This window comes from Scomber scombrus, chromosome 22 (assembly GCF_963691925.1).
Source record: "Scomber scombrus chromosome 22, fScoSco1.1, whole genome shotgun sequence".
Taxonomy (NCBI): Eukaryota; Metazoa; Chordata; class Actinopteri; order Scombriformes; family Scombridae; genus Scomber; species Scomber scombrus.
The window spans coordinates 8977252-8999062 of NC_084991.1; the positions used below are offsets into that span (position 1 = coordinate 8977252).

Here is a 21811-nt window from a genome sequence, read left to right on the forward strand (position 1 = left end):
TAAAATAGCATATGAAAAATGATAGAACAAGCTGCATACAGTATGCACACAAACATTTTCTCCGTCTGAGGCCATGGCCACCACAGGTACCAGGGTGTGGATGAATCCTGATAGATCCCCATTACCCTGGGTGTGACCCCTCGCAGCTCAGTTCATTAAGCCAGCCACCCAAGTGTTCGGGACTCAAGTCCAGATTTAATCACAACTTCCATCCTCTTGCCAATCACAATTAGATCCTGATAAGCCTCTCCAGGATGGCACCCGAGGGTCTCCACACACAGACAAAGGTTAATTTGCAAGCAGTAAGGGCCCAGCTACAGGGCCAAAGGTCACCTGATTGAATACATGGAGGATGTGTGTGTAAGATTGGGGGGGGCTTGGCAGCAATTACAAAGTTCATCAGTATTCATGCGCTTCATTCGTAACTAATGGTTACATTACCTTCAAAGAGGTGTGCTGATAGGATGTGGCCCCTTAATGGGAAATAGCATGTGGGTAGGCTTTAGGCAGCTAGAATTTAAAAGTAATTTCTTAACTATTGTCTTTTAAAATCCCTTCACACATGTCATTACATCTCTGAGCTGCGTTGTTCCCCTGTTGGCTCCTGTGGTTCCACTGAAGCTGTTCAAGGTTCAAGATCTTGCCTGTCAAAGATTAAGAAACACGTCTCTCCCAATATTACTATATACTCTTGCTTACAACAGATACGCTGTCTGGATTTTTGTTTTAGAGTTTCAAAAATTGAATGAATTTCCCTGCAAATGTGTTACATCTACAAATCTAAGTCTTGCAAACCGACACAAATACATGCACTTGTGTGAGTCATTCCAGTGAGACGCAATCCCTCGAACTCGGTAATGTTAGTGCCATGCCCTGCCAATTCAGCTACAAAGGATTATGAAAAATAACAAGAGTTACATGACTGAACATTTTTATTTTGCCCTGTTTATGATTTCATCTCTCTGACCTCGCATCCTGTGGTGCAATGTCATTTTCAGGCCAGCTGGCAGCGGGGACATGTGAGATTGTGACGCTGGACAGGGACAGCAGCCAACCACGGCGGACCATCGCCAGGCAGACGGCCCGCTGCGCCTGTAAGAAGGGCCAGATCGCTGGAACTACAAGAGCCAGACCCGCTTGTGTGGACGGTAAGAGCAAGGGCAGGGCGATCCCGGCTTAGCTTGCTTTCTTTAAGGGGCCACTTCAGTGAAAATTACTCAAACATGCGCATGTTTTTCCTGAGGCATGTCTGAGATTTATACTGAATCCTGTTGGTCTTGAAGCGTATCAAGAAAACTAAGTGTGCTCTTGTTAAATTCAAGCATTTCCAAGCATTGAATCACATCATCAGTCAGGGCAGTTAAGGTTTGGCTGTTTTTAAGTAGGGGCTTAAGGTGGATAACCCTACAATGTGGAGCAAAGTGGATCACAGGGCTATCTTTGTGATGTTAGAAAATCCTGCACTGAACCAATTTACAGTTGAATCATTTTAAAAAGTGGCTGCAAGGGGGTTTCTAAATCCCCCACTACCAGATGGGCTTATATTTCATGGAATAGTGACACTATTTGTGGAATAGTGCCTGTTGCAGTGCAATTGGGGTGTGTTTTGTACTATTAGCTTTCTTCATTTTATTATTTTGTTAATATAATTATGACTTCTGACCCACATTTTCATAATAAAGAGACAATATTAGAGCAATTACATTAAAAATAAATACTATTAGAGATTTGTTTAGTCATTCAAAATCTAGAAAGCAAAAAAATCTGATTCAGCACAGTCAGTAGTTAATTGTAATACATTTAAATAAGTAAATTGAATTTTTGGTCAGGTAGATAAAGTATTAAAACTGAGCTATTCATTAAATTTGACATGATTTTTTACAGTGTGTAAAAGAAGATTTCTTTAGTTGAATTCATCACTTATACTCCTATATAACTACAAGTGCAAAGATGACTTTTCCTATATAAAAGGGAACCCATAAGGAAACACTTACTTCTTATGTTTTATTGAAAAATTAAAAGTCACCAAATCTGGAGATTTGTGTTTTCACACGACAGCGACAATATGTAAGAAAGAAGTGAGAGGGTTAAAATAGTAAAAAATAGTGGTGTAATTAGTACACAGTGGGGAGTAAGAGGTCTATAGAAGTTGCCATGGCTTCCTCACATATATCTAATGGTAAAGAAACTTACCCTTTTTCTCCCCTTGAGCACTGATATTTCTCTAGTCACCGTGACAGCCCAAGGAAATTTGATTCAAGAAATCTGAGGCTCTAGCAGTCTTTAGATGGGGTTGAATGACGGTGTGACTTTAGGTTTTCTTACATCTTCTTATGACATCTTCATTGTCATCCTAGTGCCTCTTACTGTGCCCATCTCTGAGTCTGAGTCACATAATGTGGTCTCTCGCTTGGGGAGAGAGGGGAGCTTATATGAGCAGGTGACGGTAGAATAAACCTCTCTGTTGTCGGGAAAGACCTGCAGTGAACTGTACCTTTTGTTGTCTTGTTTTGCCTGTGATTCAACTGTGCAGCTCGAGGAGTCTTCACAGTCGCATCTCTGATTGGAGGAATTCTCTACCCTCAGTACGCTGTGTGACTGGTTCCACCTTCTGATCATAGGAGATGACGGCTTTGCGCTGTGTGGTCAGAAGGTTATACCAGTTTGTGTGGCAGGCAGAGATGAATGCTGACATTGGAGAGTTGACCTTTCTTCAAATTCATTATTTTCCCCTGGCTGAGAATATGCCCAAAAAAGGCTTCGTACTGACATTTTTGTGATTTGCCTGAGTCCTATAAAGAAATCTGATCTGGTAGAAATGACCGCATGTGCATCTGCACTGTGGAGTCACTTTGCTCTCCCTACGCATGCCTTTTGTGCCGGTGAATAAGGATGTTGCATAAATCCGCAGTCCTCAGATAATATCTGGAGGTATTTGTCACAATGTGGGCTTCATGAGGCACGGTGGCATTTTGCGTAGGCTTGGTACTCTCTTTTTCTGAAGAGAGCTTAGGCTTATCAGCTGGCTTTTTAAAGACCTGAGCAGCTGGACGACAGTTGAAGTGGTTCATACTACAACCAACTACTGGACCTTGAAAAAAGAAAATCCTAATTCATGGGGAATATTAAAAGACAGTAAAATAAAAATTGAGACTGCAGAATAAAATACATTTTGTAGAGAACATTTCCTACACAGTAGCATGTCAAAGTACACTTCATTTCAGGCCTAAAGCATGACAATACAAACCAAAAGAAATGAACAAGTAAAGACTGAGAAATAATACAAAATGTAAAGATGTGGGTAAGAGGTCGACAATAATAAGTGGACAATAATAAGTGCATAAGGTTTAGTTAAAGATGAGGAATATTAAAGCTTTTAAACCAGATTTAAAGCTAGTTCAAGTTGGAGTAAGTCTTATATTGTCTGGAAGTTTGTCCCATCTTCATTTCGCATAGCAACAAAATTCTGCTACTCTGTGTTAATTTGAACTCTGGGAGCAGTAAGCAGACTGCTTTTACAGGACCTGAGAGGCTGAGGAGGGCTCATACGGTAAACGACAGTCAGAGATTAGAGAGAGTATTTCGGTCCTACAAGCACTGAGAATTTGTTAGATGATCAGAAGTAATTTAAAATCTACTCTATTATTATTTTTCTTTTTTACATTTTTTAATTTTCTAATTGGAAATTAACCTCTAATACACAACTCATTCCAAATAAGTTCAAGTTGGGACATAAGTGAAAATGGAAATGAATAAATATACTGTATACAGAGATGTTGTGCCCATTCAAATATTTGAGATAAGTACAGCTAAATAGTTCCAGAAAAAACAGTATCTATGTGTGTGAGAGTTCTTTTCTTAACATTAAATAATTAACAGTACTGGTTAGCTAACCAGATAACGTTAGCCCTCAGCTAACATTTCTTGTTTAACATTAATGTTAAATACAATATAGTGTTAAGAGTCATTCACTTGTAGTTCTAGATAGTTACTCATAAACATAGACGCAGAATAAAATAACTACTGGTAACAATTTGGTCTGATGCACAATGTCCTCTCAAAGACAATTGACTGCATGATGCTCCTGACTCTATATATTAACATTTCCAAGGTGAAATTGTCACTGTATACATTGTTGTTCTATAAGATGGTTATCAAGGTTTAGTTAACGTTTGGTTTTTATATTCAAAACATGCATATAATGTACATGAATTTACACAGAGGCTCATCTGTGTTTGAATATTTTGTCTCTAAGGTTGTAATTCACCATTTCCTGCCATATTGTCATATTTCATCCTATCCAAACAATCCCACATACACCTTTATTGCTGTTCATATTACAAAATCCCAGAGCTCAATATTATTGCCATGCAAATCTGAGATGCTTGTCTCCATAAATGCAATCTTATTTGTTTAGTCATACTCGGGCTATGCTCACTTTGGGGACACTGAAAGAGAGAGAGAGAGTGAGTGAGAAACTGAGCTGACATAAAAGACCCCAAACGCCGCAAATGGGATTTCAATCAGTTTTAATCTACTTGAGTCCTTGAGGTCTGCACTCTGTTGTAATATGCCTTTGCCTTGGCTGACACGATCTGTGTCCTTCATGCTTCAGACCCTGTTCACATTGGTCATCCCATGCATGCAGGATAATCCATAGCTCCATCAACAGTCTCACATGGCTTCCAGGGAAGTGTGGGGTAATGAAAACAGAGAGACCTAGCTGTATAGCGGTGTTGATCCTGAAGTCATTCTTTGTTGTTGTGCATTTCCCGTCTCCCAGTTGCTCCATGTGTGTTTATTGCCTTGAGGAGGTGAAAATGGGAGATAAGCCGCCAACATGATAAGCCTTCCGTAGCCGCGCTGTTTGATGCGCGAGTCCATAAGGAGACTAGCTCGGAAAAAAAGAAGACAAAACCTTTAAGAATCGCATCTCTGCGGCACAAAACGCTGTCTCTTTCTGACCCTCTCTCTTTTTTCCTCTTTGCTTTTTTCTTCCTTTCCCTCTCACCAACACTTTCGCTCTCGTCTTTTTTTTTCTCTCTTTCTCTCTCTTTACTGTATGTCATTGATGGCTCTATCAATTTTAGGCCTGTATCCCAGCCCAGCGTTGCATAAGTACACCCTCTCCCCATCTGCAATTTCATGCTCTTGAGCCTTTTTACCTCTGTGCTTGATGACTTTTAAGAGAGCTGATATTGATTCTTATTAGGAGGTTGAGAGACCGAAAGAGAGACTATTAGCGAGAAACATCGAGTTGCCTCCTCATGTCGCTGGGAAGAATGACAGAGCAGCTCCAGAGATTTAGAGGCCCTTGTTGAGGGTCACTGTGGTTGTGGCGGTGAGAGTGATAGCTCAGCGGGGGGAGACCCTACCGGAGGTCATTGTGTTTGTTTCTGGTCCCTTTTTGCTTTGATGCTGACATTGATAAAGGCCACATAGGTGACCATTTTTTAGAGGCCTGTAGATAATACTGTGAATTACATTGAAAAAACCAGTGTGTGCATGCTCATTTATGTGTGAAATAGAATGATAGATTAACGCATGATTTGTGTTGTCATATCCGCAAAGCTGCATTGCAAGCTATAAAAAATTATCCTCATCCTGCGAGACGCACATCCCTGGGTAGCTTACATATGAGGAATTGTTTCAGTGAATCAGGCAGTGATAGAGACAACAGTATGCGTCAGGCTCAGTCTCTCGGCTATTAGACAGTACCAGAGCTCCAATCATACTGCATCAGCCCACTGGTTTGATTTGATCCAGGGAGGAAAGGAGGGGCCACGGTCTGTGGGGGAAACATGTCATGTCGGCTCCGGCAGCCAGTTAGCAAGCTAGCCGGTACCGCAGCCCTGTCCAGAGGGACCAGGACTGGAAAAGATGGTCCAGCGGTGAATTTGTAATGCTCCTCTTCTATTTTCTCTTTCTTTTGGCCCTTTTTTTTCTCAGTTTCTATTTCACATACACACATGTATAGCGCAGACTGAAGACTGATGACCACGGGCTGTGGCCTTGTCAAAGAGAGAGGAGGAGGAGAGGGCAGGCAGATGGGGACTGCAGCCTGAGGTGGGTTGCTTCTCCTTGGGTGTGCTGGTTTGGAGCGAGACACAAATCACACAGCGCTTTTTATATACCGATTACACCCAGGACACACCACTCTCCCAGTGTGTCTCTTTTGCATCCTGTCTTTTCTTATTCGCACTGGCGCCGTTGTTTCATTTGCAGCAATCTCTCATTTATAACTTAGTGCTGCTAACAAAGCAAAACAAAATCCACCCCAGAAGAATTATATCATTTTCATTTGCAGTTTAATTGCATTTTCCTCTTCTTACATATATGATCCATTGCCTTATAATGTTAGTATCCTGTGCTAAAATCGGTGGTTTTGTTTTTCCTTATATCAGAAATGAATTTGTGAGCACAAGTGCAATTGTCTCCAAATAATAGATCTTTTTTTTTTTTTTTTTTCAATTTGGCTTCAATTTGTTGTAGAATGAGCCAATGTCTGTGCTGTATTATTTGAGGTATGAATCCATGGTGAATCATCCATCAGCGTCCTGTTGCCTGTGATTCTGGGAAATCCATTGACCAAATAACTTCTATTGAGGCAACTACAGTTATTTGGAATAGAAGCAGGAAGCAAAACAAAAAAGACACAACAATATATGATATTTTGAGCAAAATAAGAAAACAATACCATTTCAGATAGCTGCAACTGACTGATTGTATACTGTAGGCAATACTGTAGTAAATACATTATCTGCTGCACTGATGATGGCACCCGTGATTGTATAGGTAAATAAAATGAAAGGATATCAAATAAAAAGAGAACTTCTGGAAGGAAGAAATCTATTTTATATTTTCTTTGTGAATTAGGTAAAAGAATAAAGTGTTAGAGGGAGATGAAGAAAGGACCAGCTGTGCCTCCAGGCATGGATATTTAACAGTTTCATTTTTATTGCTAAATTTAAGAACTATAAGAACTCAGGTTATATTGAATTGTTTAAAACCAAGAATTTATTCAAATGTCATAATAGTCAGACACTTCGAGTTAAAGTAGGTCCTAGTCTGGTGGTGGGTATTTCATGAACAAATTAAAGCTGGTAGCACAGTAAGCAGGAGGAGTGTTTATTCATATTTGTACTGGGGGAAAATAATTCAGTTTTGTTTAATTAACATGCAGATAGTTTTTGTGGAATGTTCAATATTCACATCATTGGCTATAAGAAAACAATTTGGCAATGCTCCCTTAGTCTGTTATTTCTGGCATTTGCTTTAGTGTTGATAGAAAATCTCAAACCTAAAAGTGTTGAAGAGTTAGAAAAGCAACTTTTTTTCCCACTGTTGTTTTCCTACTTCCCTGTACACCACCAAACATTATTGAGGCAACTGTCGAGACATCGCAGTTACAGTGTATGAGAGACAGTGTATGAGAGGGAATCAGAGAAGGAACCAAAATCCCAAACAACTGTATGTGTGGGATTTCTTTTTTCTTTTTTTATTCTCTTCTCTCTCTCTCTCTCCTTCTTCATTTTTTTTGGGCACTCTCAATTTTGCAAATATTAATGTGGAGCTTTCCCTCCAGAATGACTGGTATCAAAACAGTTTCTTTGTGGGTTTACACAGACGTGCACAGAAACACTGAGCCAGTCTGTGTTTTGCTGTATGACAAGCAGAAATATAATACAAAGAATGCTTGTGTTTTCCCCTTAGGGTGAAAAGCTGATGAGTGGCGCACATTAGCATAAAAATAATGCAAAGTGTCATGCTCCGGCTTTCATTCCATGGCAGAGTTACAGTAAGTTTTCTATCCATTAACCTTGCATTATGTTTCTCTCTGTAGCCTCCTCCCTGCTGAATTTCCTCAATAAAGCAAATCCATTTTTCACAGTTCTTTAAAAATGGACCACTTCTTGTATTTCTCATTGGGTAATTACTTGCACTCAAAAAAATATAATTATACACTGAATATATTATAAGGTTATGTAATCCTTAGAATTTTCGCCACATTGGCTATTGCTCGCTATCATTCCGCAAATACCGTTTGGCGCCGTTTCTTCTTCTTTCTCCTCAAAATGACGGATGCTTATGCAGTCAAAGATGAATAAGTAGTCTGCTGGATGTATGTGTGCAGGAGTAATTCCATATGCATACATTGACTGTAAATATTTTATACCGCCAGATGATATAGCTCATACAGATGCCATAATGCATTCAGGCAAGTCGTTATGCTCTCTCTTAATGAAGCTGCATTATCCACATATCCCTTCTGCCCAGAACTCATTGCTCTCTGCCTTCATAAATCTAGAGGCACAAGGTGATGAAGTGGACCCAGGTGTTCCAAGGTTCTGAGTTGTTGATAACGTCAGGGGTTATTGATGCCCTATTGTTGTGCATCTTGCTCTCTGTGTTTTATTATAATTAATCCGGGTCGAATGAGAAAGAGGCCACTAAAATACTCTTGAGAAGTGCTTGATAAGCATATATGGGTATAATATTGAAAAGCACTCACATGCTTCCGGGTTTCACCTTAAGCTTTCAGCCACTTTGAGTCTTTTTCCTGCTCTTTTCACCATCTCCTTTTTATTCTGATGCAGAGTGTTGGTGTTACCTAAGCAACTGTGAGTCACCTGGAATTTGGCTCTGGAGGGGAGAAAAAAAGTCATTTATTTATCATTTATGTATAATTCTTGCTAAATTCTGTGCTGATTTAATGCCAAATCATTCAGCTGAAGATCAACTCTTCACTGAGTGTTCATGAAGAGGGATGTTGGCTTGGCAGATTGACTTCATATGCTGCGTCTGGGTTTCAAATGAGCCATCAGGCTCTTGTGCTGAAGTATTATGGAGCTCTTCATAGAGCAGAATTCTTTGCAAGGCCAACACACCAATCACTTGGTAAGCCCATCAGAGTCATCCTAACATCTCGGCCTTATAAATCTTCAAGAGCTAATATTTCTCTTCTCAACTGTCACTAAGTCTCACCTCATCTTTTACATTCCCTGAGTATGCACAGAGGCTCATCCACAAATGTGAGTGTATATAAATACTGAGACATCCATGCAGTATATGCACTTACACATAAAAGCACCCATGAAATAAAGCAGTGCATGTGATGAAATACATTTTTTTTCTCTGAGTCTCTCTCTCTTTATATCTTCATCTCTGACACCTCTCTAGTTGGTGGTGAAATGTTGTCAGCAGCCGAGGGCGATGAGGGAGCCGGTGCAGCCTTCTGGCTCTGCACTCCGCAGTGCACCTCCTAAACGTCCGCCGCCTGTCCTCCCTGTTTCCCACAAGTCTGCTCACCGCCGCTGCCGTGGTTGATGGTCCATGCTCTCACCCTCTCCACCTCACTGGTCTAATTGGAAGAGAAAAGTTCCCCTGCCGTGAATGCATGTCCAAGGGGCTATGTCTGTTTCGCGAGGCTACGGGCTATGAACAATTAATTAATAATTACTGCTTCTATGGACCCCTCAGGGCCAAAGCCACAATTTATAGCAGGGGAGTGTCAAGTGAGTCTTAACTACTGCCCAAGCATAGTGACTGCATGGTAGTTGAAATATCTGTACAATACTTTTTAAACATTTTGGTGATATTGTAGGTGATGAGTTGCTGAAATGTGATCAGGACTATGATGCGCGTTTCCTCGGCTTCCCTGCTGGTTAAGTTTTTGATGGTTAAGTCATGATGGTGGTTGTTGCTCATTCGAACAGCCCAGTTTTACCTCTCTCTACTACGGCTTGCTCTTGGCTGCTGCTTTACATAAAACCAAAGGCTTTTTTGTGCAGTTGAGGATTAATGATGAAACTATTAAAAATAAACCTCAACATTTAAAATGCTGTAAAGATATATAAGTATAATAAAGAATGTACTGTAAAATAGCATTTAAATGTATTAAGCATATGTTACAGTATTAAAGAAGCCTCTATACACTGTATGAAAAAGCCTTCATGAATTAGGCAACGGTTAAATCAGTACTGTGTTGTATAATTTCAATTAACAGTACTAAAGTCAATTAGTTAGTAATTTGATTAATGGTTTAAGGCAGTTTTTTTTCTAATGGCAAATTTGAATGTGAGAATTTGATGTCGTCATTATCATATATATAATAGTAACCTGAATATCTTCTAATTTTATATAAAAAAATCATATTGAATGCTTCACCTTGTGCACTAGGACACACTGACAGGCATTTTTCAGCATTATCTGACATTTGGTAGTCCAAACAATTAAGCAGTTATCGAAATGTGGTCTGCAGTTTAACCGATAATGAAATGAATCATGACTTGCAGCCCTAAAGATAACTGATTATTAGAGTGTAATGTAAGGAATCAATCACTGAACGTGCAGCAGTGAATACTGTTGAAATGAAACTTGTAAAAAGATATGCCTGTTTAAATGATTATTAAATGAACGTAACAAGGACAAGGTTGTATGCTTGTGATAGCTGAGATTCTCAGTTACCTTCTATTCATTAACTGCAATTTAAATCCCTTTTAATGTCACTATCAAAGTCTTTCTGGCTGAAAATCACAGAATATGGACTGATAGCACTGCAGTGTTCAGTGAAAAAGTGAGAGTATTACATGCAAGTCTGAGAATATGAATTCAAAATGTGAAAATGTCAAGCCAACAAATCTCAAGTCAGGATGAATATATGGCCCAAATGTATACTGTTATTAATCCACAACTCAGCAGATGTCAGGAATATCTACAGGTTTCAATACATACAATACAAGTCCTTTAATTTCATACACATTTCTCATCTCTGAGTAATTTGAGGCGATTTAACAGTTAATTTTATAAAGAGGGTGGTGCAAATTGTAAGAAAAAACTGAAAAAAGGTGTTAAGTTGATTTAGTGCCAATATTACTGTCACTAATACTTGGGTTCATATGTAGTTCTTAATTAGCAACAATTCTCAATAAATTAGTCTCAACAATTGTTTAATTGGCAGCAAATACTTAGTTTTCAGTGTGTAGTTTTGTGTGTCAAGCTACTTATAAGCATATTAGGTTGTTTCTTAAAAACTCTATAATGAGCACATTATCTATCAGTGTAGCACAAGTTACACAAAGATGTTGCCATATGTTATGGAATATATTCTCTAGTTTTTTGTTTTGCATTCAGAGTTTTTGCTGCAGTTTTTCCATCATTTCCTTGAAATCACCTCAGGAAAACATGAAATCAGTTTGTCATCTATAAGCATTTCAGACATCATCAAGGACTCTTGAAAATGCTCCAGTCTTTTAGTGCCATACGCGAATGTAAATTTTTTTTTCTCCCCTTCTGGCAAACATCGAGATGCAATATGTAAAAAGACAGCTTGTTCTTCAGTAATTCCCTGTATTTGTCTCAATGTCGGGTCTGTGACAACCCGGGTGAAGCATGTTGGCGTTGGATTGCAAAAGCGGCTTTTATTGCCAGTTCTTGATGGAAGCTCCGGCGAGGTGGGCCAATTATCTTTTGAGACCCCATGCCATTTGATTTCTGCCGTCGACAGAGGGGCTTGCCAAACGGGGCTGCGAGTGTTCACTCACTCATTCACTCTCTCACTCACTCACTGCTCCGATCCAACACACACAAGCCCATCTGGCACTGAGAGACGAAGCGCTTTCCCTTTTTAACCCCCATTACTCACGAGGTGCTGATTCCATATGATGGGTGTCAGAGCCCTGCAGTGTACATCTCCTCCACTGACTTTCCTGCACCCACTTATCTTCCTTTCATCTCTTCCTAGTGATTACAGTTACTGTTTTTTAAAAGCCCAAGGGAATCAGATGGTTGAAGCCCCAGTTTTTTTGTTAATTAATTGGATGGATGGATGGATGGATGGATGGATGGATGGATGGTTTCAGGGGACACAATGTGATGGACCGGCAACATGATATTACAGTTCTGCTGAAAGTCAAAGATCTGTGCTGGCTTTGACTGCGGGAGATGTGAGTGAAAAGTCCTCAGCGGGGGGGAAAGGGGAAGTGATCTACACTCCGTCTTTATTTTCAACAGAGTCAAAACACAAGCAACAACACACTGAGAGCAATTGCCCGTTGCCTTGTACCATGCTATTAAGCTCATGTTGGCTAATTTTCAGTGCGCTGAGCTCTAATGATAGACTAAAACGGACTGAAACTGTGTTGTTTTTAAACATTAAACTATGTAGTTGCTCCAAAACAATGAGGGGACTGTGACCGTATGACCTTCACATGATTTTGAGGTGGTGTGTGTATGTGTGCGTGCGTGTGTGTGTGTGTGTGTGTGTGTGTGCGATGCTGCAGCAGGAAGTAATTTGGTGGTCGGTGGATGTAAATATAACACAGTTGTGATTATTCTTTATCTTCCTCATTAAAGCAGCGGAGGAACAGCTGCACGAGTACACTGGGCAGCTAAAGAAGGGAGGCACTCTATTGTGACTGAAATGATAAAATGCATAATTAGGTAGTCAATGTTGTGTTCCATCTCTCTCTCTCTCTCTCTCTCTCTCTCTCTCTCTCTTCGCTCTCTCTTTATTTCCCGCCTAGCTCTGTCTTGCGGTGATAGGTGCAACTCCACGTTACCTCTCCATTTTCAGAAATGTTGTTCATTAATGCAATGCAATTTCGGGCAGGGAACCTCTCTCTTTCTTGCCGTCGTGTTTTGTCTTTGGTAATTTACCTTTATTGGCTGGCTTAGCAATTTCATCTGAACATGGGTTCATTTAATAATGTATGCGTCTGGTTGTTGTGTACCATTCCAAACCCCACCTGTAATTGCTGTGCAGCTGGGTGCACTCGGCTGGATGGATGCGCCAGCTGAATGTGAGGACTCTATGTAGAAGATGCAAAACTGAGGGGAGGAGGGGGGCGTTTTGCACATGTTGTTCATGTTGATGTTGTTCGAATCATGTCGAGCAGTTGATTGGAAGACATTTAAAAGGAATCGTTTGACATTTTGGGAAATGCGTGTATCTTCTGTTCTTGCCGTGAGTTAGATGAGAGGTTCAGCACAACTCATGTGTATGGCGTAGGTTAGGTTAGATTAGCATAAAGGGAAGAAACAAGTGGTAACAGCTAGCCTAGCTCTGTCCAAAGGTAACAAAATCCACCAGCAACTCTCCAGCTAACTCATTAATGCATTATATATGGTTGTTAGCATTGACACACGTTAAATATATATGTGGTTATTTATAGTATATATATTTCTTGACCAGGACCAGTTACTTTCTGGAGTATGTATGGTTGCCCAGTCAGTCCCAGCAAAACAAAAAAGAAGAAAAAAAGGAAAACAAATTAACATATCCCTCAAAATGTTTATTTTTTTTTTATTTGTGTTGGTGCATCATGTGTGTCTACTTCAGTGTTGACTGGGCTGTATGCATGCCCTGTGTCCTTATCTGTGCTGCATGTGTGTATGTGTGTGTGTGTGTATGTGTACTGTCCTGACACACACAACTGCAGTCACCCTCCGTTCTCATCTAATTGTTCTGCAAAGCCCCGCGAGGAGGATTGTGGTCACAGTTGTCTTTGTCCTTGGGTTGGAGCACCACTGGTTCACCTTGCCAGTAATACAAAAAAAAAAAAAAAGCTGAAAAAAAAGACATGGCTTCTGTTAAGTGCACACGCAGATAAAAATGTGTGGGTGTACACATGCAAGGGTGTTAGTGTGTCCCCACAGCAGGAGGACAGACATCATTATCCCCACCCTTCACACCATCGTGTCCAGGGGAACCTTTTAATCTCCTTGTAAAAGAAAAAAAAAAAAGAACAAAATCAGGTGAATGAAGTAACCAACCCTGTGCATCATTCTCTCCTGTCGCGTGGGGGCAATTTTTATAAGAGCCAGTTATGGGACATCACATGGCCAAAATAATATTAGTATGGTGGTGACAGGCATGTGAAGGCAAGATGAATCTAGGATAAAAATAAAACCAAATGAATACAAATGGAGTATCCTTCACCTAGAGGGGGGGAATAAATCATATACGGACTAATGCGGTGTGTTCTCTCACTCGCTCTCTGTCCCTTTTTCGTCGTCACACACAGACACTCGCCGTTTCTCTCTCTCTTTTTCGTTGCCTTTCATTCTCCATCTCACTTCATCTGATTAAGTTAGCTACAAAGTGTCCTTCTGTATTAATAATCCGCTCAGAGAGGTGAGAGGGAAAGCAGTACTGTATGTAGGTGTCAAAATGTCACTGCTGGAAAATGCAGTAGATCTTGCCAACTCACTGTGTTAGGGCAGTGCTTTAATTGTGTGTTTCCTCTCATTTTTGTATTGAGTGTGCATCCCTTTATGTTAACTTATGTGCTCCACTTGTAACACAAACACAAACATAAATCAAATCACAAATGCTCTGCTGCACAGGACAATTACACAGTGTGAGTCATTTGGTGTTTAAAAAAAAGAATGGGTTCAACAAGCTGCAATATTAATCTGACAGTTTATTGTATGTATGATGTGTTTTGACATACATTTTGTATATCTTTGAGATTGTAGTGGTAGTATTTGCTGGGGTGCAAATGAGGTCTAAAATGAACTATTAGAACTGTGAAATTGTACTGCCCATGGATGGAATTTACTCATGATGCAGAATAAAATATTTTGCCACACTACCACACAAAGCTGTCATGTACCAATTCCAAATACAAGCAGAAGCAGAGCTGTGCTTCCCTTGCAGTTGCTGCCGTTTAATATATTTTCAGTAGTCAGTCCATCAGTGGAAAGAAAAAAGCCAAAACACAGTAACTACACAGACTATTTGGTGAAAATTTGAAAGAACAATCATCTGTCTTTTTTTTGGGCATTTGTTTGGCATGCCTGAAGGGAGTGTGCTGCAAACACACATATACACACACACACACACACACACACACACACACACACACACACACACACACACACACACACACACACACACACACACACACACACACACACACACACACACACACACACACACACACACACACACTGCCCTGCTGTCACACATCAATGCAACCCAACTCTTAAGGAAATATGGCTCTTATCAAAACACTGTCATTCTTTATGTACTGGTACTGAACGTGTGCAGTAAAATTTTATTATTTGTATACCATGCAACACTAGCAGCTTTTACATGATGTTTGATGCTCACATGTGCTGGCCATCTTGATAGTTCCCTTTAGGCACTAATAGCCTAATCCGCGTAGTAATCCACATGATTCCCCATTTCCATCTGCATGTTTGATTAATTCCATTAATTCCATCATTTTCCATCCTGATGTTACTGTGGATTAAAAATCTCTTGACGCCAAACTGAACAAGCACATATGGAGCTAAGCCAACGCATGCAAATAAATACGAGGTTAAGGACAGAGTGGAAGCTTTGCCCGCAGACAGGTAGAAGTGAGGCTACCGAAAAGAGGGCATAATTTAGGAAGCGTGATGTGCTTCTTTGTGAATGGATGAATCATAAGAAGGATGAATGGGTACGTGGGAGGGCATGCGTGTGTGTCATGGCATTGCCACAAGGCTGATGAGTGGGCCAATGTAGGCTATAAGTGGCCTGAGTGACCAATAATGCTAGGGCCATACATAGCCCCTGTTTTTTGACTGCTTACAAATGCAGCCTTATGGTTCAGCTGAGTCATGGGCAAAACAGGGCCTAAGGTTGTAACATCTGTAATTACCACATGGGGTGAACATGGGTTACTACAGACAAGTAGTAGTAAACCACCATATTCCTTCAAATGCAGGTTTCAGCAGCACAGGGTGAATACTTTTCTCCTTTGCTGGACCATTTCAACGCCACACTCAACCCTGATATGTATGTAAAAGGAAACCATGATGACTGTAATGGATACAACCAGTAGTTCACCAATGGTTGGCTTATACAATTAAATTGTAATCACTTGATATATTTCACAACAAAGGTTACACATTCTGAAAGAAACTTTTGAAATATTTCTTGTGTAGACACATGAAAGCACTGCAACAACTACCTTTTTCCTCCCTGAAAAATGGATAAACTGTGGTGTAATGGGACAAGGCTAGACTGATTTGAGGGTGCAGGGGGCACGTCGCGATTGATAGATGGAAGAGGAAGAGGTAAAGCCTCACATCAGGTGATTGTGTGTTGCATGCACACCCGCAGGCAAGCAAACCTTGCTCCCCGCAAATCTCTCTGAGTCTAAACCGAGGCCAGAGGTTCAGTCCCAAGGGGAACAAATCTTTGCATGAGCACTTACTGTGGATATAGCACTTTAAAGGCCAGGGCTTTTGAAATGTGTTGTATAGCAAAATGGGTTGTGCCAAAAACTGATTTTATATTATCTGGTTTTAAAGATATCACTGTTGTGATAACAATTAAATTATCAAGTTGTACTGTATACTGAAGCCACTGCCATCCATTGTGGAGTGTTCAGTTGCTGAGATAAATTATGTACTTTTATCGTGAATTGATGTACTTTTCTAGCATTTTGAGTATTTCATTGATTATAAATAACATGGTTGGGAGAAGGGTTGTCATAAATTTAATGTTTTCTACATGCTAGTAGTCCTTTTTATTATTTGCTTACCTTTTCCCCTTTTGCTTTTCTCAAGAAGACAAACATTTTGTCATTTTGAAAAATTGTCATTCTTTCATTGTGCTCAGAGAAAACCACACCTTTTCCATTTTGTTGTATAAAACAATCTGCAAAAGAGCAGTGTTCCTAAATTACATGCCTTAGGACACAGAGTCCTGCTGTTTTTAATTCCAGTCATCCAATCAGGGACAGTTTTACACCTGGGATGTCAGGTGAATGCAATTAACTATCACAGGCTGGAAAATCAGCAGTACTCTTTATCCTGAAAAACAGGATTGAAAGCCACTATTAAATAGATTTCCCTTGAAATTCAAACTGGTACCAATAAATATTTTTCTAAAGAGTGGTGAGGGCACTGCAAATTTTCTTGGCAATGTTCTTTTGTTATAATTATACCAGTGATTAAAAAATGGCGTAATGATTTACTGATGTCAACTACTATTTAGAGTCACATTTGTGAACAAGGCCAAAAGTTTTTTGTTCTTGCTCAACAAACAAGCCAAGGTGATAATTAACTTCTTAGTTTTTGAAAAGAATCCTCTGTTCTTTGTTGTTTTTTTCTATTGAAGGACTAGCAGCACCAGCATTCCAATACTCTCTTAAAAGGAGCGCCATCTCAGGAGTTCTTCACTCTAAACGGTGGGGAAGTGAATCATGCTCCGTAAAGTAGCTTTCAACCTCAACAGCTCCAAGACACTGCAGACAGCGTGTTCACTGAAGTCTGTGCAATTAGAAATTTGATCAATAACACTTCTCCTCCTAGCTGCTCAAAATGCGATCTCATTCTACAGCTAGAAGTATCATGACTCATAGATAATGCTAAAGCACATGTATGTTTCTGTCCTTACGAGGACGATCAATGGACAACATCCATCTCCTTACCTTAAAAGTGTAATATGTAAGTTTTCTGCATTCAAATATCTAAAAACAACCTGACTTATAATATCCCAAATGTTTACTACAATGTTACGGTCTATTTCATTTGGTCACCTGTCAATGGCGTCATATCCCCTTTGCACAAGCATCAGTGTTGTGGTTGTCATAAACGGATATTTTATCCAGTTTTAAGACATAATTTAATGATACACTTTTTCAGATCTTGGTTGTTTAGTATATCTTTTAAACAGATGAAGGATTTTAAGCATCAGACGCCTGGATCTTCAGTTATTACAAAAACAAGCTGAGCAAACATTGCTGACAGCTGGGCCGGCAATTCCTCCGGATATCCTCTGTCCACTGAACAGTGTGGGAGATACACATTTAAGACATGAAACTGCTTTATTCAGTTTTTTTTTAACTGGATTTTAGTCACTGGCTTCATTTGTTTTGGAGAGGAGGAGACCTCTGCGGATAAAAAACCTCCTGAACAATGAACACTTAAGAAATCCGAACCGGGAGAAGCTGACAGCAGTGACAGCAGTGGTGGTTGTTTATAAGTGGAGACAGCTATTCCCATGATCCCATGCTACTTCACCATGTCATAAAACTCGTGTCTTTTGTTACTGTTTTTGATTGAGAGACTCCTAGCAGCAAAATATTCCATACTGTGTGTTTAACTCTTTCATCACCACCACATGCCTAACTATTAACCCCTAAACATAACCTTATCACAATTCTAACCTTAAATCTAAACTCAAGACTTAACCCTAGTCTGAAATTAATAATAGTATTAGTATTAAATTATCAATTATCAACTGGTTTTAACATGTGTCTGTTTTTCTTTCTTTTTTTGCTGAAGCAGTTTGTGATTTTTCTCAAGATTAAAATATTTTGTTGCTTTGTTGAGTGGAATTACCTGAAATTAAACGCCAGATCACTGAGCCTCTTCTAAAACGTTGTTATTTAATGGTTACTTGATAGCTAATTATATATAACTACCCTGTTTAGACTCACTTGAAAACACGAGTGCTGATTAAACAGCTGAAAATTGCTTCGTAATTTTTAATCTATCATAATCCACTTTCGTTGTAGTAGTAAATTCAACAGCAATAAAGTCTGCCCCCCCTGTAAATAGTCTTTTGATGACGTGAGAAGCCAAAATAACCTGACTTGGTTGGGGGAAAAAAATATTCAGACAAATCTGAAAATCTGAAACTTAAAATAAGGTTCTTACAAGGATAGAAGCAGGAGGGACACAATCACACACAGTAAACAGGTTGTATGGAGTCCAGCTGTGCGGGATGGTGTTAATGAATGAGCCAGTGGTCCCACCCCCCAATCACTGCCACTAATTATACTCATTAATATTAACGAGGTAATTTATATGATGGCAAAATGTATGCTATTCATGCAGAAGGTGTCTATGTTGGAGGTGGCAGAGATGATTGGAAGGGAAGGTCAATGAAATGCTTACACATATATATATATAATATATAATAATCTATTTGGGGTCATTAGTTTGTTCTTCACTGTAACACTTTTTTGTGAACTGCTTTTTATGCTTTTATTTTTCACTATCCTACTTGAATCCATTCTCAAAAAGGAGACAGGTGCTTGTAGAAGCACTCAGGATGCATCTTAGATTAGAGACACACTGTTGCTGAAGCCCTGTCTTTTTTTTCTTGAGTCCACATTAGTTTGCTGAAAGACGAGTTTAAAATTGGATAGGAACAATAATGTTTGAGCTCACTTTTTTACCACTGATGTTGAACATTTAAAAATTCTGAATAGAGCCTGAAAGATACTCATTTGCCAATATAAGTATTTGTATTAGAAAAATTAGACTGGAATATACCATCGGATATCTATTCTTAATCACACTTTTTATAACAATCCCTTACATTTGGTTGTTTGGATATTATAAGCAGGATACCGAATGGTAGGCCTGTATCCTTCCCAAATCTGTGACAAGCTTAACTCAGCTGATAATAGTAATAGTTTATGCTCATGTACTGGTCAAGATATGAGGTTCATTAAATAGATTACAATGTGTTTAATAGTTACATTATGAAGATAGATCATTTTTGCACATATGAGACTGAACTTCCTTGAGCCCCCCCCCCCCCCCCCCCCCGCCTCCACTCTCTTTCAACCCAACCGGTCGAGACAGATGGCCTAGAGCCCGGTTCCGCTTGAGGTTTCTTCCCATTAAAGTGGAGGTTTTTGTTGTTGTTGCCGTCACCAAGTGCCTGCTCATGGGGGAATGTTGACTTTCTGTAAAATAAAGAGTACAGTCTAGACTTACTGTGTGTGAAAAGTGCCCTGAGATACCTTCTATTGTGATTTCGCGCTATACAAATAAAACTGAATTGAAAAGAATGCTGAAAGGCACTAATATGCGCCTCTGTTGCCTTTGTCCCTTTTATTTTCAGTGAAATCTTAATCACCCTTGTTAAGCATGTACGCTTTACAATGTGAGCTGTTAACTGAAATTGAAAGAAAACACACAAATAGTGTAAAAGTGCCATACTGTAAGGTGGCATGACATTGAATGGACCAGGATATCCTTCATCTACAGTTTATTTTAGTGTGTTCGTATGAGAGATGGTGTGTGTCCGTTTTTGCGATATGTGCATGGGTGCATGCGGATGTGCATGTGCATAAGAAATGGGATTCCTGTGGGAGACGACATCATCTCCTGAGACAGGACAAAGTCAATATGGAGAGTTACACAGAGCCCACAGGGAGCAGGCCACCAGAGGCCAGACTTATACCGACAGATAAAGATGGAGCGGCAAAGGGAAGAGTTTACATTGTACTGTTAGTGTGTGTGAGAGAGAGAGAGAGAGAGGGGAAGCAAGGGCAACAGAGAGAAAGTAAAGGAGAGCAGGACAGAAATGGTTTTATTTACTGCATATCCAGTGCTCACAGCTGTTGGTCTGCGTAAAAACCCAGCACATACACAGATATGGGTGTGATGAATTCTCCTTTGGTGTTGAGTTGTCATGTATTTAATCAAGCATTTGAAACCATTGTTTTTCCCAAAACCTTCTGTTTCCCTTTGAGAATTGACTTTTTGGGAAAGAACCCAAAACATTATTACTGTGTATGTGTACACAGTGATAAAGACGCAGTAGGGAAAGTGGAGTAGCTAGGGTTATGGTTAGACAGGAACAAAACAAACCAATAAAATGCTATTGTTTGTGGTGCGTGTCAAATAAGTTTTCAAACTGAATTTAATATATAATATATATGCAGATCTGTATAGTGCTAGGAAAGCTGCATTAGCAATCTCAATTTATTCATCTCATAATTTGCATGCACTTAAAGCAACCTCTTTGCAGCACATATTTTGGGTGAATGCCACAGTGGAGTCTCTTTATTATATTTTATATATTCCTGATTGTATTGTATTTATTTATTAGTTATATTTTTTTATTGGATTTCTTGAGAATACTTTAAATAAAACATATTGCAAATCCAGTATGTGAGTATATGTGCATATGTAGTTTACCACAGTTAATCACAGAAACATCTTCATTTTGCATTTGTATGTATTTTTAATAGGAAGGTTAGTTTGCATGGCATCTATACTGTCAGTTACTCAGCCCTCTTACCCAAATGGCTGTTTATCTGGGTACAATGTGCATGTCAATGGGTTACACAATTGTGTTCTTATTTTTTCAGCAGTTTTCTTTGATCAAACCACTTTGTGCTTTCCACCTAAAAGCCTCTTGTTTAGGTGAGTGGCCCATTATCTTTTCCTCACCGTGGTTCATCTACAATGCTGAAATCAACTCTACTTGTGCTTCTCTACTTGGCTGGCATTTGTAATTTTAATGGAACTTTACATATTCCACAAACAGTGGTCAAATCATAACAGTATGTAATGTCTTAGTGATTTTTGACACAAAGTAAGTTATGTGGCCATTTGTGACATAAGTATAACCCTCAAAGTGTGTTATATAATCAAACTAGAAGAGTGCACTTAGCACAGTGCAGCGCCAGGTCTGTACAGTAAAGATGACGGAAACAGGGATTTATTCATCTCTTATAGTGCTAACTTTAGTCGATAATAACATAACATGTTCTGCTTCAATATGAGACCAAATATTTCTGTGGATGTTGGTTTTTGAGCCACAGCAAAAGCCAAAATGTAGCCTGCAAGAGCCTAGTTAAACCTTGTTTTTAACTTAGTTGATTTCTGGAAATGCCTTTTGCTACGTCGTAATGCATATCGTAAAATAGCGATAAAAAAATAATGAAAACAAACCCTAATAAAGACAAAAGTCTAAGCTTTAGGAGAGGCTTGTAAGCAATGGTGTTTTTCAAAAATGGTGAATCACTGCAACCATAAGGTCCTTGAGCATACAGTCATAAATATG

The 21811-nt window shown here is 39.4% G+C and overlaps 1 protein-coding gene across 1 annotated transcript in view; it reads left to right on the plus strand.

Moving 5' to 3' along the window:
• tafa5a (TAFA chemokine like family member 5a) overlaps positions 1-21811 on the plus strand; it is a 138948-nt gene that overhangs the window by 88228 nt on the left and 28909 nt on the right. Inside the window, exon 2 of the mRNA XM_062444218.1 lies at positions 999-1148. Within this exon, the coding sequence (XP_062300202.1) occupies positions 999-1148 (150 nt within the window). The remainder of the gene's footprint in view (positions 1-998; positions 1149-21811) is intronic.